At 34.5% G+C, this 21138-nt stretch overlaps 1 protein-coding gene across 1 annotated transcript in view; it reads right to left on the bottom strand.

The window, feature by feature from the left end:
* Positions 1–21138, bottom strand: part of LOC146145714 (uncharacterized) — a 35819-nt gene that overhangs the window by 14487 nt on the left and 194 nt on the right. The window contains exons 2-12 of the mRNA XM_083389671.1: positions 21057–21134; positions 20752–20835; positions 19734–19874; positions 17105–17255; positions 16480–16638; positions 15155–15293; positions 13703–13843; positions 10868–11012; positions 10014–10112; positions 1679–1772; positions 8–133 (exon numbers count right to left, since the gene is read on the bottom strand). Coding sequence (XP_083245797.1) covers positions 8–133; positions 1679–1772; positions 10014–10112; positions 10868–11012; positions 13703–13843; positions 15155–15293; positions 16480–16638; positions 17105–17255; positions 19734–19874; positions 20752–20835; positions 21057–21122 — 1345 coding nt within the window. The 5' untranslated portion in view covers positions 21123–21134. The remainder of the gene's footprint in view (positions 1–7; positions 134–1678; positions 1773–10013; positions 10113–10867; positions 11013–13702; positions 13844–15154; positions 15294–16479; positions 16639–17104; positions 17256–19733; positions 19875–20751; positions 20836–21056; positions 21135–21138) is intronic.

Raw genomic sequence — 21138 nt, 5'->3', positions numbered from 1 at the left:
TACTTACTTCCACCCTCCCTGGTGTTCTGTCTCGAGAGAAGAGTGATCCCAGAGTTGCTCAGCTTAGTACCTCCGCTACCACTGGATGTCGCTGGTGGGGTGGAGAGGTTGCGTCCAGGAAGACTGCTCAGGTCTAAACGTGAGCGCGTGGTTAAGTATGAAACTACTAATATCGTGTATTCCCCCCCCCCCCCCGAACAATTACTTTCGGGAGTAACCAAAGATGAATCGTGCAAAACATTTGTAAATTGTGAGGCTGCTCAGGTCTTTACAATTAAAGTTTTTATGAATGGCTTTTACTACAGGGTTGCCAGCATGGAGATAGACCGATATATCGTTTTAACGATAATGTCGGCCGATATATTGGTATCGGTAAATGTAGGCCGATACGTTGGCCGATATGTTAGTATGAAAATATCATATAATTTTTCTGTGCAACAAACAACTTACTCATTGTTTGATTAAAACATTTGGGTTTTAGTATCACGTCACGTCATTATGCAAAATAAAATAATAGTTTAATAATCACTACTAAAGGTATATAAACCAAAACTTTATGGGGATTTTATTTTCAATTTATTTAAGTTTTGAACATTTCCCAGGTATATAAAAAAACGGTATCGGGTATCGGTTAACAAAATTGTCAAAAATAGGGTATCTGTATCGGTCCAAAAAATGAATATCGGTCGATCTTTAGACTTGCCACCCAGCTTTATATTAAAGACATTCAAAGAATATTAATAGCCTTTATAAGACTTAAATCGCTTTCCGTTTTTTTTAATATAAATCAAAAACAAAACAAAATAAATGGTACGGTCATCACATTATAAAAAGTAGTATTGTTGTTCTCTCAACGCACTTTCGTAACACATAACTTTAAGTAAACATAAAATAAATCTAAGATTCTAAAGACTATTCAAAGGCTTTGGAAAAAAAACATATTTCAATACGCAAAACAATTTAAATACATTTAAAAACCTTCGAAGTTTCAAAGACTTTGTGGTTACCACGTGTACTACAATTAAGGCATAATGTTTGGAAGTTTTAGGTAAATGTTGTAAGAATATCAAAGCTCATATAGAAGGATGTTGAAAAGAAATAAAGAGATATCCGAAACGTTCAAAAGATATTTAAAAGGGTTTGACATTTTGGCGACATTTTACAATAATAATTTGATCTATATTTTCCTTAAAAAACAAGCAAATTTCCTATTTCTTGAACTTGCTTATTTGTCCATTCGCTTTTATTTTAAGGCTGAATAATTTAACATGGAGTATTGTTTACGGTGCTCAGCATCATGCCAAGTTAATATGAAAAATAAGAGATTCTTCCTAAAAATGGGTAAATCATTGAATGTTATAAATTTTAAAACTTTAAAAATGACAAATTTTTTTTGTTATGTAAACGCCATATGATATTTTTTATATTCAATTGTAAAATATCAACAAAAAATTACACATATATAGGTATATTTCGGATTTTAGGACAAAATAAGCAACAACTGTTCTTTAAATATGTTTTCCTATTCAAAATTAATTAGTACATCTAGAAATTGCGCATAGAAACAATCAACACAGGTAGTACACGTTCGCTTGCACATTAAAGATACATGGCAACTACGTAAGTTCCATCTAAGTCGATTTTACTTTTTTCATGAAAATAATGTTGTGAGCTGTACCTGTGCTGTTCCATGGTCTCTTTGCCCACTGAGCCATCACACGCTCCTTGTCTTTGTTCCTCAGTTCGCGTGGATAACGACCATCTTCTTGTGCCTGCAAAGTATTGGTCAAACGTTAGCACGCAAGCTGAAACAATGGGTTAAATCAGGGGCTTTTAATTGGGCTTTGTGAACCACTTGGGGGTACGTAGACTAGTTTCAGGTCGTCCGTGAAGGCTAAATTGAAATCTTGTATAATTTGAAAACCAGTGAACAGTTTTCGGAAGAACAGAGTTTAGAAAACGCTTGGAGACCTTCGCCTTGAATGTTTTTACACAATAGTTTCACATATTTTGGATCGAAAACAGCGGGTCCCCAAAGTTTACTAGTTCTTTGACGTCAATTTTTAACGTAATCTCTAAATATTTTATTGCAAGCCTGGTCCACGCGAAATCAAAATAGTTTAGGGGCACATTAAAAAAAAGGGCCCTGGGTTAAAATCGACCCTAAAATAACTTAACAACAGAGTTTTTATATAGGTTGAACACGATGTAGAAAAATCACTCACAGATAATGAATTAATGTAAATAATATAATAACAGGTAAATGCAAGTTTTTATTATGAAATGATTCATGTTTTACCTGAGTTTGACAAACGGTATAAAATTATTCTAATACGCCATAATATAAAGCCTTGCATTTAAAAAAAAGGTATAGCTTTTATTCTACGTAAATTTACGGACGTAGAAGGACAAATTGATGTAGGCCGCGACGGCCGTGTAAACCTGATTATTTCTGACCTAACAACTTCACCACTTTAAACAACAATGTACCCTCTTTTCAGCGCCAAACTTACTAAGTTTAGTCACTAAACGATCACAGCATACATCAACAATACGGAAATTTTTAAGAATTAACTGTTTTAGAGTCGTTATTATACATGATTTACGGCGGTGAACTGTGGCGAGAAGCCTACTGTGGTGAGATGTCGTCATCTTCATAGCTTATCTAGTCAGTCACTGGACAAATTAAGTTGAATATCATCCTTGGCCTCATTGTGTGTACATAATTAAGGGTGAATAGTTTCGGGTTAGACCGGCGAGTGAAAAAGACAAAACACACTAGTAACCGTAAAGTAGGATACTTGAAATTTCAAATATCTTGGGCCGCTTTAGAATTAGGTGCGTTATGGTCGAACATATTTAACCAATGAGGCCACTTTAGCAAGATTTTCATTGTGTATAATTATTGAGAACATCACAGTTTTTACGTCGCAGCCTTCATTTGATTACTGAGAGAAATACGTTTCCGATTAAGGTAGTGTATGCGAAATGAGTTAAAAATGCCAATGAAAGAACAAAGAAATTTTACAAAAAATTTAACTACCTCAACAATAGCAATAAATATTAAACTGTTCAACAAAAACAGTATTACGTTGAATCATTTTTTTTAAATGAACATAATTATTTTTATTCTAAAAAAACAATTCACATTTTTACGTGTTTTTAATAAAAAGTTTAATCATGTATTTCAACGGAAGCATGAAATTACTTTTTGTTGGTCGCAAGGGAGTCATTTCAGTCAAAAGTGTTACGTGTATACATGCCATGCATGGACTAAAAACAATTTTTATGAATAGAAATATTTTCACTGTAAACCTGAAGAACATGATTACAAGTTATACCACATTCGCAGCAATTTTACAACGCTTTATGCAGTTTGAAAGTAGATTCAATCAAACCAAACTAGCCAGTCGCACCTGTTCGTTCAACCAAGAAAATTAATTTTTATTTTGGAGAAATTGGAGGTTGTCAAAGATCTAAAAGTGGATTGCTTGACGATTTTTAAAAATAACTCCAAAACAACACTGTGTAAATGTCTATGCTCACACAATAAAAAAATATAAATATATATATGTATATATATTTTAATTGATTAAGAACGTTTCAAGAAAGGAAAATCTAAAAGTTGTACGATGTGATTAAAGATACAATTTAACAACAAAATGCGAATGGCTAATTGCGTTTGTTGATTCAACCAAGATGGTTTATTATAAATTTGGTTTACGAAGCTTGAAACACAATAAGAGTTGTCCGGAAGTACCTCGCTAAAATCACAAAGAAATCTAAAAATTTTACGACGCGTGAAAAATTTATCCTTTTCTACTTTTTAACAACAAAATACGAATGGCTAAATGCTTTCGTTCATTCTTCCAAGAAGGTACATTATTAATTTCGGTCTACAATACTCGAAACACATTAAGAGTTTAACTAGAAATAGCTCGTAAATCCTAATAAAAAGAAACACTGATTAGGGCAAGCGAACGACCTCGGTTTATATTTCCACGAAATATCTGCTTCGTTCTACGATTTGCTTCTCAACAATTAAACTTCTTTCAGCAAACAAGAAGGTTGTTCAGTGATTCGAACAAAACGCGTGTTGTTTACAGAAACGTTATTTTAAGTTTACGGTTTCAAATAAAGGTTTATTTTTACTACGAAATAACGCCACGGTATTGCGAAAATCGTGCCAGAGCCAGTTTAATCATTTCATTTTACCAAAAGGGAAGATTTTAGATTTCGCCGCTCGCTTTACGAGTTAATTCACAAATGTTTTATTCGATATCAACCTACAGTGTTTTTTTTTTTTTTATATTTTCTTTGTTTTTTGTGTTTTATTGGAATTTTTTTATACCAGTGGGCTTGTCCAAATTCAAAACATCTTGAAATTCATGTTGATATACCCTGCAGGGCCTAAAGTGACAGCCATTAATCGCACACTTTGCTGACATGTGAAAGTTAAAAAAAGCAAACTTCTGAAAATTTAGAAATATAAAACGAAGAAATGACTTCGGTTCTAATTACCCAAAACAAACGGCAGAATTGGGAAAGAATGAAGTCTGGATTCGACGTCATTTGGTGTCGGATGGGTTACTTTTTGTACAAAATATCGGGTATCGGTATAGCAACAGAATATCAAGAATCGGACATCTGTAATACCCACGTAATATTTCTTTTCATTAGCCGTTCTCAACAAAGTCTACTACGCCGTGAAAGCCTAAGGCAGGGGTGTCCAACAAGCGGCACGCGTGCCAAAAACGAACTGATAAAAATGGCACGCAATCCCCAATACTTAATTTTTTAAGTGGTAAATTGCCATTGTTTATTTACAATATAAAATAATCGCGGCAATTACGACAACTAACAATTACTTCTAATACTATAACATTATATTGCAATTGTAATGGAGGCTAGCATTCACAACTATAAAGTTTGGTGTGAAGAAATAAAAAAACAAAAGTCAGCTCACCGAAGGACATATAGATGAAGTAATGCGCACTGCTGCTACACGTTTTCATTATGAGTAAAAAAACACTTTTATTATCAGAAAGAATTAGTTACTAAACTTTGGCACGGGAAGAGGATATAGGATAAAAATTGGCACGTCGGCATGTTTAAGTTGGACACCCCTGGCCTAGGGTTATAATCGATTGCAGATTGCAGAATTGGCAGAAGTGTAGCGTTAAAGCAGAGCTAAAAAACGTGATGCTATAATGTGATCGATTGCTGCCATAAAGAGGGGAAGAGCCTATCGGCGCGTGTCGCAATTAAATTCTACAAATTGAAACGCCATTAAGACGGGGGAATGGCATTTGCGCGCATAAACCTCGGCTGAACGGCTAAAACGGGCACGAAAGTTCGCTTTTAACCTTTACATTAACGCCTTAACCCGCGGTCGCCCTTCGGTTTAAATGGCGAACACGCAAAACCTTATGTCGTGTTTCCTGAATGCGGCAAAATTTTTACGGAAAGTTTTTCAGTTGTTTAGCATTGTGACGACCCGCATAAGTGATTGACCTTAATGAGGGGGTTTGGATTTGAAGGCTTGTGTTCAAGATTAAAATCAACGTACAATTCTTGGTAGGAATGTAAGGTATTATCGGTTTGGAGCCGATACCCGATACAACGTTGTATAGTATCGCTAATCGCGTGGTATCGTGGCCAATTGAGACCCAAATAATTATTTTGAGACGAAACGTACAGTTGCCTACTATAAAATGATTTTGTAAAAAATAGGAGGTTAACTCTTGAGGCCACTTTAAGCTTTTTAACGCCAAACTAAATTTGAGCCAAACATCCTGTTGAATTTATATTTCAACGTTTTAAGTTCATCTAGTTTGCTTGTTTGAGCACAGTAATGAAATCATTTGTTAACGGATTCGATATTTTTGTCAAAAATATCGGTTATCGCCATTACCATAAAATGTCACGTAATGGACAACAGATTTTAAACAAAGTGGTCAAAAGTTTAACTTTATGCCTAGATTCATCCCAATGTAAAAACTCGTTTCGATTGAAAGAAGATAGTGTTTGGAGTCGGTCATGTTTGGAGTAGCGATTTTCGATACCTAACATATTATTCCAAAACCGATATCCGATAATTTGGACGTAAAGTATCGCGATCCGATTCGCTACCAACGTAATTAAAATAAGCAAAATAGAAAAAAATGAAACCTTGAGGTATTTTTTCAGGTTATTAAACCACAATTTTCTTTAGCATCAAGCTGATAACTTAAATTTACATTCTAATGTCGAAATTACTCCGTTGGATTGGAAATCATGGCTGAAATGTCTATACCACCCTAGTTTCGGACGAGTAACTATACTACTACCACTTGGCACCACATAAGCAAACTTGAACTTTGGCAACTTAAACAATTTTTAGTGTTTTTAAAATTCTTAAAATTTGGACAACAGACTGCGACATTATTTTTTCACGACGAATCAATAACAGGCACGGACAGGTCAAAAAAATTATTTTTTCATTGATAAACAGGGAGTCTCTGTAAAAGGGCAACGCGCCACCAAAAGTTCAAAGATATATAAAAAAAAATCAGCAAGGAGTAAATCGAATAGCGACGTATAAGGGTTAGCCTCGACACCCTTTACCGTCCTTAGTTCGACCAAGGAATATTTTGGTAAAAGTACGACAGTATTGATCGAAAAAAGCGTTGTACTAAATATAGTCCGTCCAAATTTCGAAATCTTAAAGTGAGGTCGTCTTAGGGGATCTTTAGTGTGATAAGCATGAACAATTTTTCGTGTTTTCAAATAACCTAAACTTTGGTTAACAGGCGACACTATCTGTACATGACGAATAAGTAACAGGAAAGGTCAAAACGAATATTTAAGTCTATTGATTAACAGGGTGTCTTTGTAAACGGGCAACGCGCCACCAAAAGTTCTAAGATCTATAAAAAATTTCAGCAAGGAAAAAATCGAATGGTGACGTATATGCGAGTTAGCTTCGACACCCTTTGGCGTACTAAGTTCAATCAACGAATATTTTGGTAAATGTACGGTAGTTTAGATCGAAAAAGGCGTTGTACTAAATATAGTCTTATCACGACTGGCATCCAAATTTCGAAAAAAGTGAGACCTTCTTAAGGGATCTTTAGTGTGATAAGCTCAAACAACTTTTCGTGTTTTCAAATAACCTAAGCTTTGGTTAACAGGCGACACTATCTGTACATGACGAATAAGTAACAGGAAAGGTCAAAACGAATATTTAAGTCTATTGATTAACAGGGTGTCTCTGTAAACGGGCAACGCGCCACCAAAAGTTCTAAGATCTATAAAAAATTTCAGCAAGGAAAAAATCGAATGGTGACGTATATGCGAGTTAGCTTCGACACCCTTTGGCGTACTAAGTTCAATCAACGAATATTTTGGTAAATGTACGGTAGTTTAGATCGAAAAAGGCGTTGTACTAAATATAGTCTTATCACGACTGGCATCCAAATTTCGAAAAAAGTGAGACCTTCTTAAGGGATCTTTAGTGTGATAAGCTCAAACAACTTTTCGTGTTTTCAAATAACCTAAGCTTTGGTTAACAGGCGACACTATCTGTACATGACGAATAAGTAACAGGAAAGGTCAAAACGAATATTTAAGTCTATTGATTAACAGGGTGTCTTTGTAAAAGGGCAACGCGCCACCAAAACTTCAAAGATCGTTAAAAAAATTCACAGCAATAGGAGAAAATTGAATGGGGGCGCGCATACGAGTTAGCTTCGCAAACCCTTTGCCGCTCTAAGTTCAATCAACGACAACGGCAATCACGCTTGTCTTTTTCAGGTCAGCGACCCATTAGACGACAGACAGCGTTGACTTTGCGTGAGGGTCGCACGAAATGCCAACGAAGCGTCGATATAATCGTTAACGCCGCTGCGGGCGCCTTAGCGTTTTGACAGGGGCGCTTGACGCGGCCTGACATTCCCGCAATATGCCAGGTCGAACGCGGCGACATGGCCGCCGTTTTGTGCGCCGTCCTTTCGCCAAAAGTGCAATCAATAAGGCGCGGGCAAGGTGATGCCTTGCGGGACCGGGTCGGCTTTTAGCGCCAATCAATAACAGGGCGCCCTTCTATAGGTAGAATGGTCGGCCTCGCCGTTGTCTGGGGCTGCTGTTAGTTTTCGGGAAAGCTTATACGTGATATCGTAATTTTGTGTATTTATGATGATGACTGATTAGTGTTTATAGTGATGTGTTTAAGTTTAATATTTTGCATCTTTTGATTGTGTGTTATTTAAGAATATAAGCACACGTTCTAAAAAAGCAATTTTACATTTTTTGTTTGAGAATAATACCTTGGTTTTTTTTAAATGTTTACCCAAACTTCCGGTGTTATTTCAAATTGAACCTTGGTATTTTACACGTTATATAAAAAAAACGTTTTTTAAACTTCCCCAACAGTGCTAGGGCGACGCAGTCACTTTCCACTTTCCTAAATCACAGCCATATAACCTTTTAATTTCTTTAATGAAATATTCAGTCAGCTTTGAAAAAAAAGTATGAAGGCATAACATCATTTATTGAAGTAGATACATTTTTCGAATTGATATATAAAAAAAATAACACTTACTACCTTATATAAATCAAAACAGCTCCTCTGCTAATTGTAATTGTTAACCTGTATAGGTTGCCGAAACGTTGGTTAACAATTACAATTACCAGGAGCTGTTTTTGATTTATATTACCATACCTGGTAGCAACAGTTTATATACTTACTACCTTATATTGAGAGAACGCCTTACACATACAAAAGTGTTTTGGCTACTGAAACGTTCATATACACAACGTGTATTCTATGATCAATACCTCTGGAGTTCAACGATTACGGCACACATTAGTACAGCGGTAGCTTCGAAAGAGCATGCGGGAATCAGGTAGCCCTAGTCAGGATTATAATGCAGGGTCGGGCTAACAAAACAACTAGCCTGCGGTGAGGTTCGAACTTACGACCTCGGCCGTACCAGGACCATTACTCTACCAACCGAGATACAAAGGCTCAGTGGCAGACTCGGACAACTAGATTTATTTTAAAATTATATTAGAATTAAAATTAGAGCATTTCAGTTTTTCCAAATTAGATTAGAAATAGATCATTTTGAGTTTTCTTAAATTAGATTAGAATTAGAATTACCGAATTCTTAAAAAAACGAATTTGAACTAGGATTACATTTGATTATTCACAATCAATTACATTTAAATCGAGAAGCATTTTAATAGGAATGTGCATGTCAATTATGTGTGTGTTAATTTTTAGGCATTTTAGCATAGCCTACGATTTTTAGTCTGTGAAAATTACGTTTCAACCAAAGAGTTTGAATTCAAATTCTTTGTTTTCACTAAGAGACTAAAAATGCAGTTGGACAAAGTAGGATTTTTGGTAAAATTATGTTAGAACTAGAATTAGAGCACACAAGCAATTCACAAATTAGATTAGAATTAGAATTAGCCGCATTTTGCTCTAATTCATTGAATTAGAAAACTAGAATTATCTAGTTGTCCAAGTCTGTTCAGTGGGGAGCACGTCAAGAAACGACCATCATAGCTTCATTGAATTCTGATTAGTCTGACTAATTTCGGTTGGCCTTTCCGAAAGCAGTCGGTGTTTCAGATATTTCCACATACTTAAAAATTATCCTATTTGCGCGATGTTTTGGTTGAACAAACTTAGCGAGCAGGGTTGGCGAAGGAATTGTTAACTTAGAAACATTGCATGGTTGTAGACTTTACCCTTTCGCTCTGTTATCCAATCCACAAGAGTTGGTGGCACCGGGCCATTCCCCTTAAATTATATTTAAATAATTGTCCTAGATAAGCGCTTTGCAGTTCAAGAAAAAATAAACTAAAACTTGCTGAAAAAATCTAATTGCATTTCCAAAATGGTTGCGGAAAACGTTGGAAACCACTGATCTAAACGAAGACGCTAATTTCTAAAATTATCACTTAATGGAGTCTGATTTCCGCGTTGTTTTGTTAATAATTCCGACTGATTTATTACAACCAACCTGATGATTGAAAATCCTGGCGCGAATCTTCTCGTAGTTGTTCTCACGTTCTTCGAAAGACCGCTGCTTACTGGAGCGCCAGTCGTCACGTGACTTCAGCTGCACCAATCAGAAGAGTTAAAATACGAGCTTTGCTTGCAATTGTTTTTCTGCATCGTTTGAATTTGAACGGCGGCTAGGCCGACGGGATGGTATTGTAAATGAGCATTTTGTCAACTGAACGTTTCACTTTGTTTTAATGATTAAGACACGTTCTTTTGACTTTTACCGAAGAAACGCTGACACTACTACCGTTTAAGTTGAAAAAAAGTGCTGTTTCAAAAAAATAGGACTCTTTTTATATTTTACTGGTTAAGAAGGTATGCATTTTTGTAAGTTTCGGGTATTTTTAGTGCTATTGTAACACAGTATGTCTCTTCTACGCATATTACAACCCCTTTTCTTAGAACGTTTACATAAATTTTACCTAAATCACAGTAGATTTTAGACGAAAATCCGTTATAGGTGCGATCCTTTTAACATTAATATTGCGCTTAACGCCTAATTCATACAAACCTAGCCAACTGAAACTCTTAAAAAATATAACGCCTTATAGCTTTCCAACATATGACAAATGACGATAGTGACTCGTAATGAAAGAAAATAAGCTCCAGGTCTTTTTAGAACACATAAAAGTCAGTAAATTTATCAAACTATTGGTCGGGCTAAAAAGCTATAGTTTTATCATCAAGGATGACGGCCAAATTAGACTTAGAGAAACAAAAAAAAGCAAATAAAAAAGCATAGTTTGTTCATAACAGCACGCCCTAGTTTCTTAAAATAAAAAACCTAAGACCTAAAACCGCGTCGGTTACCTTTGTGTTTTCGATGACTTGCGACTGATCGAGGCTCTGGCAGTTCTGCATCCTTTTCAGTATCGACCTTCTTCTCATGTCTTCCTGAGCAGCGTTCAGGTCCCCTCCTCCGTTCAAGATGTGCTCGTTGAACTTGGTGTCCGGACTGCGACAAACATAAAACTTTTTTTGGAAAAAAGTACAGCAACACCATATGGCGGGTCATTACGATGGTCAAATATGCAATATTGAAAAACAGAACAATTAACATAAGCTTTAGAAAATTTCGGACGGTTATCTAGTCCAGGGGTCCGCAAATAGTGGGACTATTAAGTTTGGGTCAAACATATAAAAAAATTTGTTGGCAACTTTTACGGCCGTATAATCCGAAACACCAAATGGCTTGTCAGTTGTCATTACGATGGTCGACTAAGCAGTACTGAAGAACAGGACATACAAAGTTACAAACGTTACATTTTCAGTCAAGCGGCGATCAGCGAAAGAATTTATAGGGTTATTTTTATTACTTTTAACGTTATTTAATATTCATTTTTACTATTGTAACTTGCTCAGCTTAAAATTTGTATAATCTTCAATAACATCAAATTGTAAAAATAAATTTCAAGATGTGCTCGATGAACTTGGTGTTTGGAACTGCGCCAAAAAAACAAACTTTTTTGGAAAACATTATTTGGAAACGAGTACAACACCATATGGCGTGTCATAACGATGGTCAAATAAGCAATTTCGAAAAACTGAACATTAAATTATATACAGTTAAGTTAAAAAAAGTTTTTAGAAAAATCGGAACAGTTATCTAGTCCAGGGGTCCGCAAGGTCGCGACCCAAATTTGGATCGCGGGACCACTAAGTTTGGGTCCAATATAAATAATCTTTAAAAAAAAAATTTTGTAGGAAAATTGTGCGGCCGCATGATCCGACAAACAAAATGACTTGTCATTCACGATTCCTAATTGAATAGGCAATACTGGAGGTGGAATAGGCAGTATTGGAGAACTGAAATTATAAACGTTTTCCAGTCACGCTCCGTATACTATCCAGTCACGCGGCGTTCGGTGAATAGTTTTATAACGTTTATTTTTAGTACCTTTAACGTTATTCAATATTTCTTTTGACTTAAGTAAGTTGCTCAGCTAAAATTCTGTATATCCTTTATATAACAAGTGCAAAATTAAATAGTATATTAACAATGGTAAGTAAAATGCAAAAAAGACTTTAGATCTGTAAAACTAAATTTGGTCAAGCACCCGAATACAGTGACAATGTATAATGCATGAAAGTACCAAAACTCAAAGCAAAGAGTTATTTTATCGCAAAAAAATCCTAAATTGAAAAAGTGTGACCAATTAATCGCAGTTTTGAAATCAGGCACGTTTTACAGTTTTCTCATTTTAACAAAATGAATAAATAAAATTCTCGTCACGTAAAGAATCACCAACAGCAAACAACGTTTCGAAGACCCAAGCTCAAATCGCAAATATATGAGCTATAGGCGTGAACGAATGCTTCCAAGCTTAGCGCAACTGGTTTCCAATCTGCTAAGTGCGGCCGGGCTGGCGGATTTCGCACAGGAAACAAAATTGACAAACCCCTGCGGTTTACCACGTTGCTTTGGCGTGCGAACTGCAGATGGGAACTTTCTCTTGTTAGGTTTATCAACGGATTGTACCGGTTTAAGTCATAGTGTGGTTGTTTTTTTAAAGCTTCGCTTTTTTTTTTGAAGCAAACACTGGTCCGGGATTTTTTTTAAACTGTGGTCCATGGGGACCCCTTTGGGGTACGTGGGCTAGTTTTAGGGGGTCCATGAAGTTCTATTAGAAATCTTGTTGCGTAACTTGAAATCTTTGAAGAAAACAGTTAAATTGAAAAATTTTACCGAGATTAATTTTTTTTTAAGAAAACAGTTAATTGAAAAATTTTACCGAGATAAATTTTTTTTTTAAGAAAACAGTTAATTGAAAAAAGCGCTTTGGTGCCTTCTAAATACTTTTAGATTTCATTTAGTTTTACCTTTGTTAGACTAAAAACAGATCCAGGCGAAAATTTTGCTATTTTATTTGTTATTACTACTCTCGTTTTATGTGGAACAATTTCTAAACTGGGGATATCAGAGCAAAATTCATTGGCAGATAAATTTTATTAGTCTGGGGTACGTCCTTTGGTCCTTCACATTGATTTTTATTGATCGCTTGACAGATTGTTTAGGACTGATGTTAAAACGATTTAGCTAGTTTTTTTTCGTCAGTATTGCCGGGTAACAAACGGTGTCCGCCACATGTGAAAAATCTTAAAATTATACTGACAGAAAATTGACGACGCAATTTGACTTGTCGTTTCCTTCGTTGATAAACGCGACAAATAGCCGCAATTGCTGCCTAATTACCGCACTTCTGACGTCATGAGAGTTTACCAACGTCCACCAGATGACGTCACGGTTCACAAATATGTAGTATTGCACAATTCTATCCAAGTAAGGTGTGCTTCTAGATATTTTAAGTGCTTTCCTACTTAGCAGTAGTTAAGTATCAGTTCGATAAAATAGTAAAATGAAATCAACGCCAGGTATATTTATCAATTCGTATTGCCTTGCGTGACGTCACAAGAGTTTACAAACGTCCCCTAAATGAAGTCATTGTTCACAAATATGCAGCCTTGCACAATTTTATCCTGTTTCTGGACATGGTATATGCCTAATTATTGTCTACCTTTTAAAAGCATAAGAGCAGTTTAAACAGTAAAATACACAGCATTGCATAATTCTATTCAAATTGGGAGTTTTTTGGACCCTTTATTTATGAACTAGTAGACTGCCTTTAAGGCACTTCATATACTTACAGTCTGGTGTTCTTGGTCTTGTTGATGATCACCGACTTTCCCTTGGCATCGATGTTGTGGTCCATGCCGAAGTATGCTGCCACCCGGTGGACAAGCATGCGGTGGTAGGAGGTCATTTCCGGAAAGCGCATGAATTCGATTCTGAAAAATAAGCAAAAAATATAGGTTTTAAGTGTTACTACCTAGCCGGGTGGATGCAGAATATTATTTAAGGGCTGGGGGTGTAAAAAATTCAGATACGACTGAACATCAAAACTGAAATTCAGTCTAATAAGTGAAAAATTCCGTCTAAATATGCAGCTCTAAAAATAATGTTCTTTTCACCCAATAAATTTGTAACGAAGAATTAATTAAGAGAATTGGTATTGAACTGTTTACAATATTTTCCGAAAAATATTTTGATAATTCTAGCTGGTGAATGGTTCACCCCAGGGTGAATAACATTTTTTTACCATCAACTGTTAAAAGTAATCTAATTGCGGCAAGCAAAACTGATTCCAACGCATACCAAATGCATATCACAATAGACTACTCTGGCTTAGTTAAGCAGAAGATCAAATATACTGAAATTTGTCAATTCTTTATTTGGAGTGGGAAAAAATATATATTAATCCCGATTTAAAAATACTGCTTACATAAACTTCAGAACATCCTTATCACTAGTCTACTACTGTGATTATTCCAAGTGTTATGTTGTGATATGTTGCATGTTTTTATGTCAAGCTTGTGATTTTGATTTCAACTGATTCTCAATATATTCCGTTTAACTGTTTTGTTTTTAAACAGAATTGCAGCGTTCATAGATTTTTACAGTCTAACCGTAGACATGAAGGTCTTTTATGGCAATACAAAGCTAAATTTACCTTGTACTATACACAAAAATTATACTACATCATGGACATTGCCTCCTAAAAATATTATACATTTTTTCCTATATAAACATATGACAAAATTGTGCGTCATGCAAATCTAACCTAACATGCATTTGTGTGTAGTTTATTTTTTATTGGGTTGAATGAAATGCAGTATTTTGTGTTTAGGGTAACGAAACTAAGAAATTCAAAAAAAAACATTATTCTAAAAAAAAAACATTATTCTAGGCAACAAGTTTACTGCAATGCTTGTACTGCCAAGACAATGCTTTGGATGTATTGTATAGGACTAAGAAGCTTTCTATTAGGGCCACATTTTAAGATTTTTATTGTACAGCCTTCTATAGAATTCAAGGGGAAACCGGAAATCTTTTATAATTAGCTTGCCACAGTTTTCTCAATCATTGTGTGTGCCTAAAATCGAAAGATATACCTTACTTTACTGCTCGACTACTTTTCTTGAATTGCCAACTTTACGATCTAAAATCATTGCGGGCCAATGGCATTCAACAGAATGAAAAGCTTATAGTATAATGCAGAATTAACCATTTAAAAAATGAAAATATAGATAGCAACTTACGCAGAATTGTTGACAAACTTCACCATGTCGTGTTCGAGCTTGAGCAGAATGCTTCGGTCCCTCGGATTGCTCTGTAGGGCTTTAACCAAAAACTCGTGCACATCAACACCCATCGAATCAAGGCATTCGGTCGTTTCAACTGAACAAAGAATAACAATGTTGAATTGTGTTGTTGCAGGATTTATTGTTTTGTTTTTTGTTTTTTAAAAAAAAATTGATAGAATTAAAAAAAACAGTTTTTAATTTTGGGGTTGATTGTTGGTCTTTTTCAGATAAAGAAGGAAGCACATCCAACATGCATAACTCATTCTTTAAACTTAACTTAGTGTTTCCTATTATGTGTTCAGATAAAACCTGCCTCACACTTTTACAAAATATTTTGTTTAAAAATTAAATTTGTATTTTCGAAACTGCAACTTGTTTGTTAAAAATTCTGCAAATATTACTATTAAAAATACTTGATCTAGGTAATAGTCGAAAAAAAGGCTTTTTAAAAAGTAAATTCGAAAAGTTTAAATAAAAGTTTTAAAACTACTTTTCTCTCAGTGGCTACAACAGAGAAAGCAACAATACAAATTTAAAATCCCAAGTGCTCGTTTATTGCAAGAACTTTTTTCAAGGAATATTCCATAAACAAGATACACAGAATAGAATTTTCTTTTATACGATGATAAAAGAGTTTTTATGCTTATCGACTTAAGCACTATGTTCATTAGCACGTCATCAAGTTGAACCAACTTAGCAAGGGCTGGCGCCTTTTTCTTAGTAGAGGGCCACTTCATTAAATATTTAAAGCAGCCCATGCTATTGAAAGCTTACATATATAGTTTTGTAATAAGCCAGCGGAACATATTGAATTTTCCCGATGGGATTGGCCAGCAGAAGACCTGACAAGCACGGGTCAGCAACAAATAGGGTAAAATCAGAAAGCTAGTGCATGATGGACCTAATGGGTAACTTAAGCTTTACCTACATTAAGATTGGCTATCTCGAAAATGCCAAGGCCAGTAAATTACTGCAAAGGATAAACTTCTGACTATTAGAGTCAAAACATGTAAATATTTTTTTTTACTTCAAGAGGTTGAAGGCATTTGCGAAGACAACGAATGAAAGAAGAAAAGAAATGAATAAATATTTAATGGACAATTGTCTGGGTTTTGTTCTGGTGGCTATAAATCATATATAAGAGAAAAATTGGACACAACAGATTAATAAAAAAAACATGCACCCATCAGCCCAAAATAAAACTAACTAAATTATTAACCCAGAACTTTGTTAAAACCTAAATATATATATACAAAACAAACAAAGTATGAGGTGCACACCTTTTTGAGAATTTCCATTCACGACCGTACTTGGCGAACTGCCGCCATCCAAATTTTGATTGGCAGCTTGCTTAGCAAAGGGGGATGAAAGCCGGTCTCGACTGGCCTGCTTTTGCAGTCTGGGTGGCTTTTCGACTTCACGACGTCGCTGAGCATTACCTGAAAAAATTCAGCAAAATTTTTCAGGTGTAGACGTCAGTAAAGTGTCTTCTTTGCTCCTCATGGGTTTAATCTACACTCAATTCATGTGTTTGTATATTACTGGAAATGTATTACTGTAATTTATTTCTTTGCTCATTTAAATATAAAACCAACTCAATATTTTTTTGAAGTATGTCAGAAAGCTGGCGACTATGTCGGCCGAAGAATCAGCCAAAATGAAGAGAGTGGTGTAAAAAAAACTTCATTTATGAAAAATAAAGTTATATTTTAATATTTTTTTTTTAAAAGATCCATTTTACAAAAAAATACTTTTGTTTGTTTCTACACATATTAAATCACATTTATTTTTGCAATGCCCGAATATGTACGAACAATATGGGATGTGAAAGGGGTGAAAGAATTATTTGGTGATTTGAGAAGTTGCAGCAAGGTAAAAGGTTAAGAAGCACTGTCTTAATCTTACCTGTATCAATGCTAGCATTCGCATTGGTCGGTGAATATGACTCATCCAAACCTTCTTCAAAGGGTGCATTATTGTTGTTATTGCTGCGGGAATTGACAACTTGATGTCTGTTGTTTTGTCGCTGGTTGTGGCAAGAAGTCTCTCGTAGGGCCTACAAAGGTAAAAATTCATTTAGAATGTTTTCTGACAACGGCATACATAAAACAAGTTGCTTGGAGATTCATAAAAATATGCAAACAAATGCATGTGTCCGATGTGTATGACACTATAAATATTTTACCTAGATTAAAAAAGCATGAATGCATGAAACATTTTTGATTAGAAAAAATGAACATATTTTATTACATTATGCTAACCACCATTTAACCTCAGCATCCAACGTACTGCTTGAGGTGTTTTGAAGGTAAGTATAAGTGAATATTAAATACTAAGTTTCCTAATTGCCTTTTACTTAAACTATATATATTAACATGTATATAAATATACATATAATATATGTATATTATACATAGGCATAAAGTAGCTTGGATTGATCTTTCAGTTCTGAATTTGACAGGAGGAAGATTTCAATGAGAATGTGGGATGTTCAATAATATTGGATTGAAGTTAAACCTGATACCAAGTGGTAGTATTTGTATTAGACCAAGATTAGGGTGGTTTTAGTGCCAATGCGATACTGAAATAATATAGCTTTTTTAGCTTTAATTTGCATCTAATACGAAGATTTGCACCTTAAAAGGTAGATTAACCAAAAAAAGTAGGTTAACATCTAGAGCAGGGGTGTCCAACTCAAACATGCGGACGTGCCAATTTTTATCTTATAACTTCTTCCTGTGCCAAAGTTTCGTAACCGAACCAATTCTTTTTAACCATAAAAGCGTTTTTTACCAAAAATAAGAACGTTTATTTAAACTTGAAAAAAAAAAAACTGTCCAGTAGAAATGCGCATCACTACATCAAAGAGTCTTAGTATTTTCTGGCAATTGACTGAACAACAAATTGAGCTTTTTGTCAATTGGCTAAATAACAATTATAGTATTTTTTGGGAAGGGGCCTGCCATTTTTTATTAGGTTGCATGCCGCATTTTGCACGTGTGCCGCTTGTTGGACACCCCTGATCTAGAGGTTAGTAAACAACAACACTGAAGTAAATTTTGGCCAAATATTAAAAAGCAATTTTGGCCAAATATACTTTTTTGAACATTTGAATTCATCTAAATTTGTGTTTGTTTGAGAATGGTACATTTGATCCCATTAGTATGGGGCTGGATCGCAATACTTTCTGTCTGAAATAACGAGTATCAGTATCGGATTAATTAATTAATATGAGCCAACCCCAGTAAGCCACTTGCAATCGGAAAATAATGCCACTTGCAATCGGGAGTGTAAGTTTTAATTTATATTAACCCTTAATCAGACAAGTTTAAATCGAGCCAGTAAAGTAAATTTTTTTTCATTCATTAAAATTACAGATTATTTTGGAAAAAAGGTGCAAAATTTGCAGTTTTATTATAATTTACAAAATAATTAAAAGATGTTTACTCAACGCTTAAGACATTTAAGACAGGAAAGACAATCTGTAGTTTAAATATCAAACAGGTAACAGACAATTACTTTAAGTAATTTTATTTACAGTATGATTCAACGGTGACAAACAGTTCATGATTACTTTTCTTACAATGACATTTGCTTATTGAAATCAGCTAAATAGTGTCGGGCTTACACTGGACAACACGACTGTGGTTTTAAGGTGATCATGCCATGTTTTTGTTAGCCTGGGCTGCGAGAAAATGTCCACTGCCTATATAGCTAGCAAAATATTGATCCAACAATTTTGGAGCTCGGGTCTAGCACAATGGGCTCGCAGAAAACAAAGGTAAACGTTGGAGGTAGCTGGGTAAATAGCACAATCCCATCTTATTTCAGGTCAAATCGTAACCTTTATTTTGACATTAAAAAAGGAAATCAAATATATACAACAAGGTAAACATATTTATAATTTGGCTAAAATTAGGCTACGATCACGTCTTTTTCAAATAAGTGAATCAATTTTCATTATAGCACTACAATTTGGGACAATGTTTATTTAACATAACTAAGGGGTAAATAAATAATATAACAAATTAAAAAACAAATATTAGGGTTGTCTATTTAAATTAATTAGAATTAGGAATATATAATAGCTAAACAACAAAACACATGCTTTTTAACTAAATATGCTTATGTTAGTCCGGGATTTTTTAGGAAATACTTAATAGGGCATATTTTTTAACATGGTGAGATATTTATTGAATAATTTGACACATTCTCATTGTAAAGTATAAAAGGGGGTTTTGTATTTTGGAGAATAATGGTTGAAGGTTTTAGTTCATAGTAGTAGTTGAATATCAAAGCCCATATATATACAGATGTAGGCAACATTTCAAATGTTTTGAATGTTGAAAATAAATGAAGAGATAGTTGAAACGTTCAAAATGTTACCTATTTCTATATGGGGTACTTGGCATTGGTAATAAAAGTTAAGTCATTAAAGTGAATTCCATTTTTATTATGATTGATTTTAGGAAAAACATGGGACAGTTAATTTTTACTCAATTTTCTTAATCAATAAAAAATGTAAACTTTATACCTCTTCCTGTGTTATTGCCACAGGGGATGGAAAAATGTTGCTGTCTCCAGAAATATAATCGTCATTTCCTTCTTGTGGTACTTCGTTTGTTTCGTCCCCATGTACAGCATTCTCCCGTTGGAGAGTTTTCTTTTTTCGCATCTAAGAATGTCAGAGAAGATTGTAGGTTGGTAAAATCGAGATTCATACTGTCTTAAGGTTTCAGTGACCTTTTTATTGTATCAAATAGTAGTTTTTTTCAATAAACAAGCATAGCACTTCAAGGGTTGTATGTGTAATCACAGTATACACACTCACAGCTATATAATAAAAAAAATACATGAAAAAATATTTTTTTTGTTTTAAATTCACCTTTAATTTTAAAATAAATATAAGTTGATATAGACATGAAAACAACCTCTTGAAACCGTTGCAAAATTTAGTATGTACAAAAAATAATTTGTCTTTCTTGCAAACCTATATCTCAGAATATGTTTATGGCATATATTTACTCCTGGTAAAACTAGAAAATATATGAAAAATACAATTTGAATTATTGACCATGTTAAAAAGTAGGGTATTTAATTGGTTTCAACTGGATAATTAAGCAAGATAAACCTAATTAAAAAAAAAAAAAATTGGCCAAAAACAAGACCTGTTTTGGTATGTTTAATATTCAACCATATTTATTACGTTTGAAAGGAAGGATTTGTTGATATTATTTGAATAAATGGGGTCAATAGATACATAAAAGGATATCGGCGCAGACCAGTGCGTGTAAAGCCAAAAACCTCAGGGGAATGTGCCATGCACGCTACATGCAGCAAGCCTCTTTAGACAAAGACGCAGGCAGTTTAAAGTTGTGCCTGCTTGCATGAAGTGCACCGCAGAGATTTGAAACAATTGCCCCTTGGGAATTTATTACGTACATTCAAAACCAACTTCAAGAGGGTTCTTTCCACAACAAAGAAGATTTTGACACTGATGTTGCATACAGAGAATGCCCAGGTAATAATAGAGGGTTAAGCTAAATTCTTACTTTGCCTGCAATTATGGGGGTATCTTGGGTCATGCTCTTTATCGTGAATTCACCAGATCTTTCTTTGTTTTCTTTTCCAACCGGCTGTAAAGTATAACGCTTTGTTTGGGAAAATATTAGCATGCCTATTGCCTATAATCTCAAACTATGTGACAACCAACAATAAAAAGCTAGATATAATTTTTGAGTAATTATTATAATCTTTACTAAGAGAATACAATTAGTGTAAATTAACACTTGACTGAAAAATATGTAATCATAGGTAAAACAGAAAATAGCTATTTTACTATAACATTGTATCTTACTTCATAACTTTTATGCGACATTATGAAATTAGTTTTAGCTTCAATTCCATCAGCGACAGTAGACATTGTTTTTGAAAACTGC

Source organism: Ascidiella aspersa, chromosome 5 (assembly GCF_963924565.1).
Source record: "Ascidiella aspersa chromosome 5, kaAscAspe10.2, whole genome shotgun sequence".
In the NCBI taxonomy this organism is placed as follows: domain Eukaryota; kingdom Metazoa; phylum Chordata; class Ascidiacea; order Phlebobranchia; family Ascidiidae; genus Ascidiella; species Ascidiella aspersa.
Note: the sequence above shows the minus strand (reverse complement) of the source record. Positions and strands in the feature narration are given on the sequence as shown.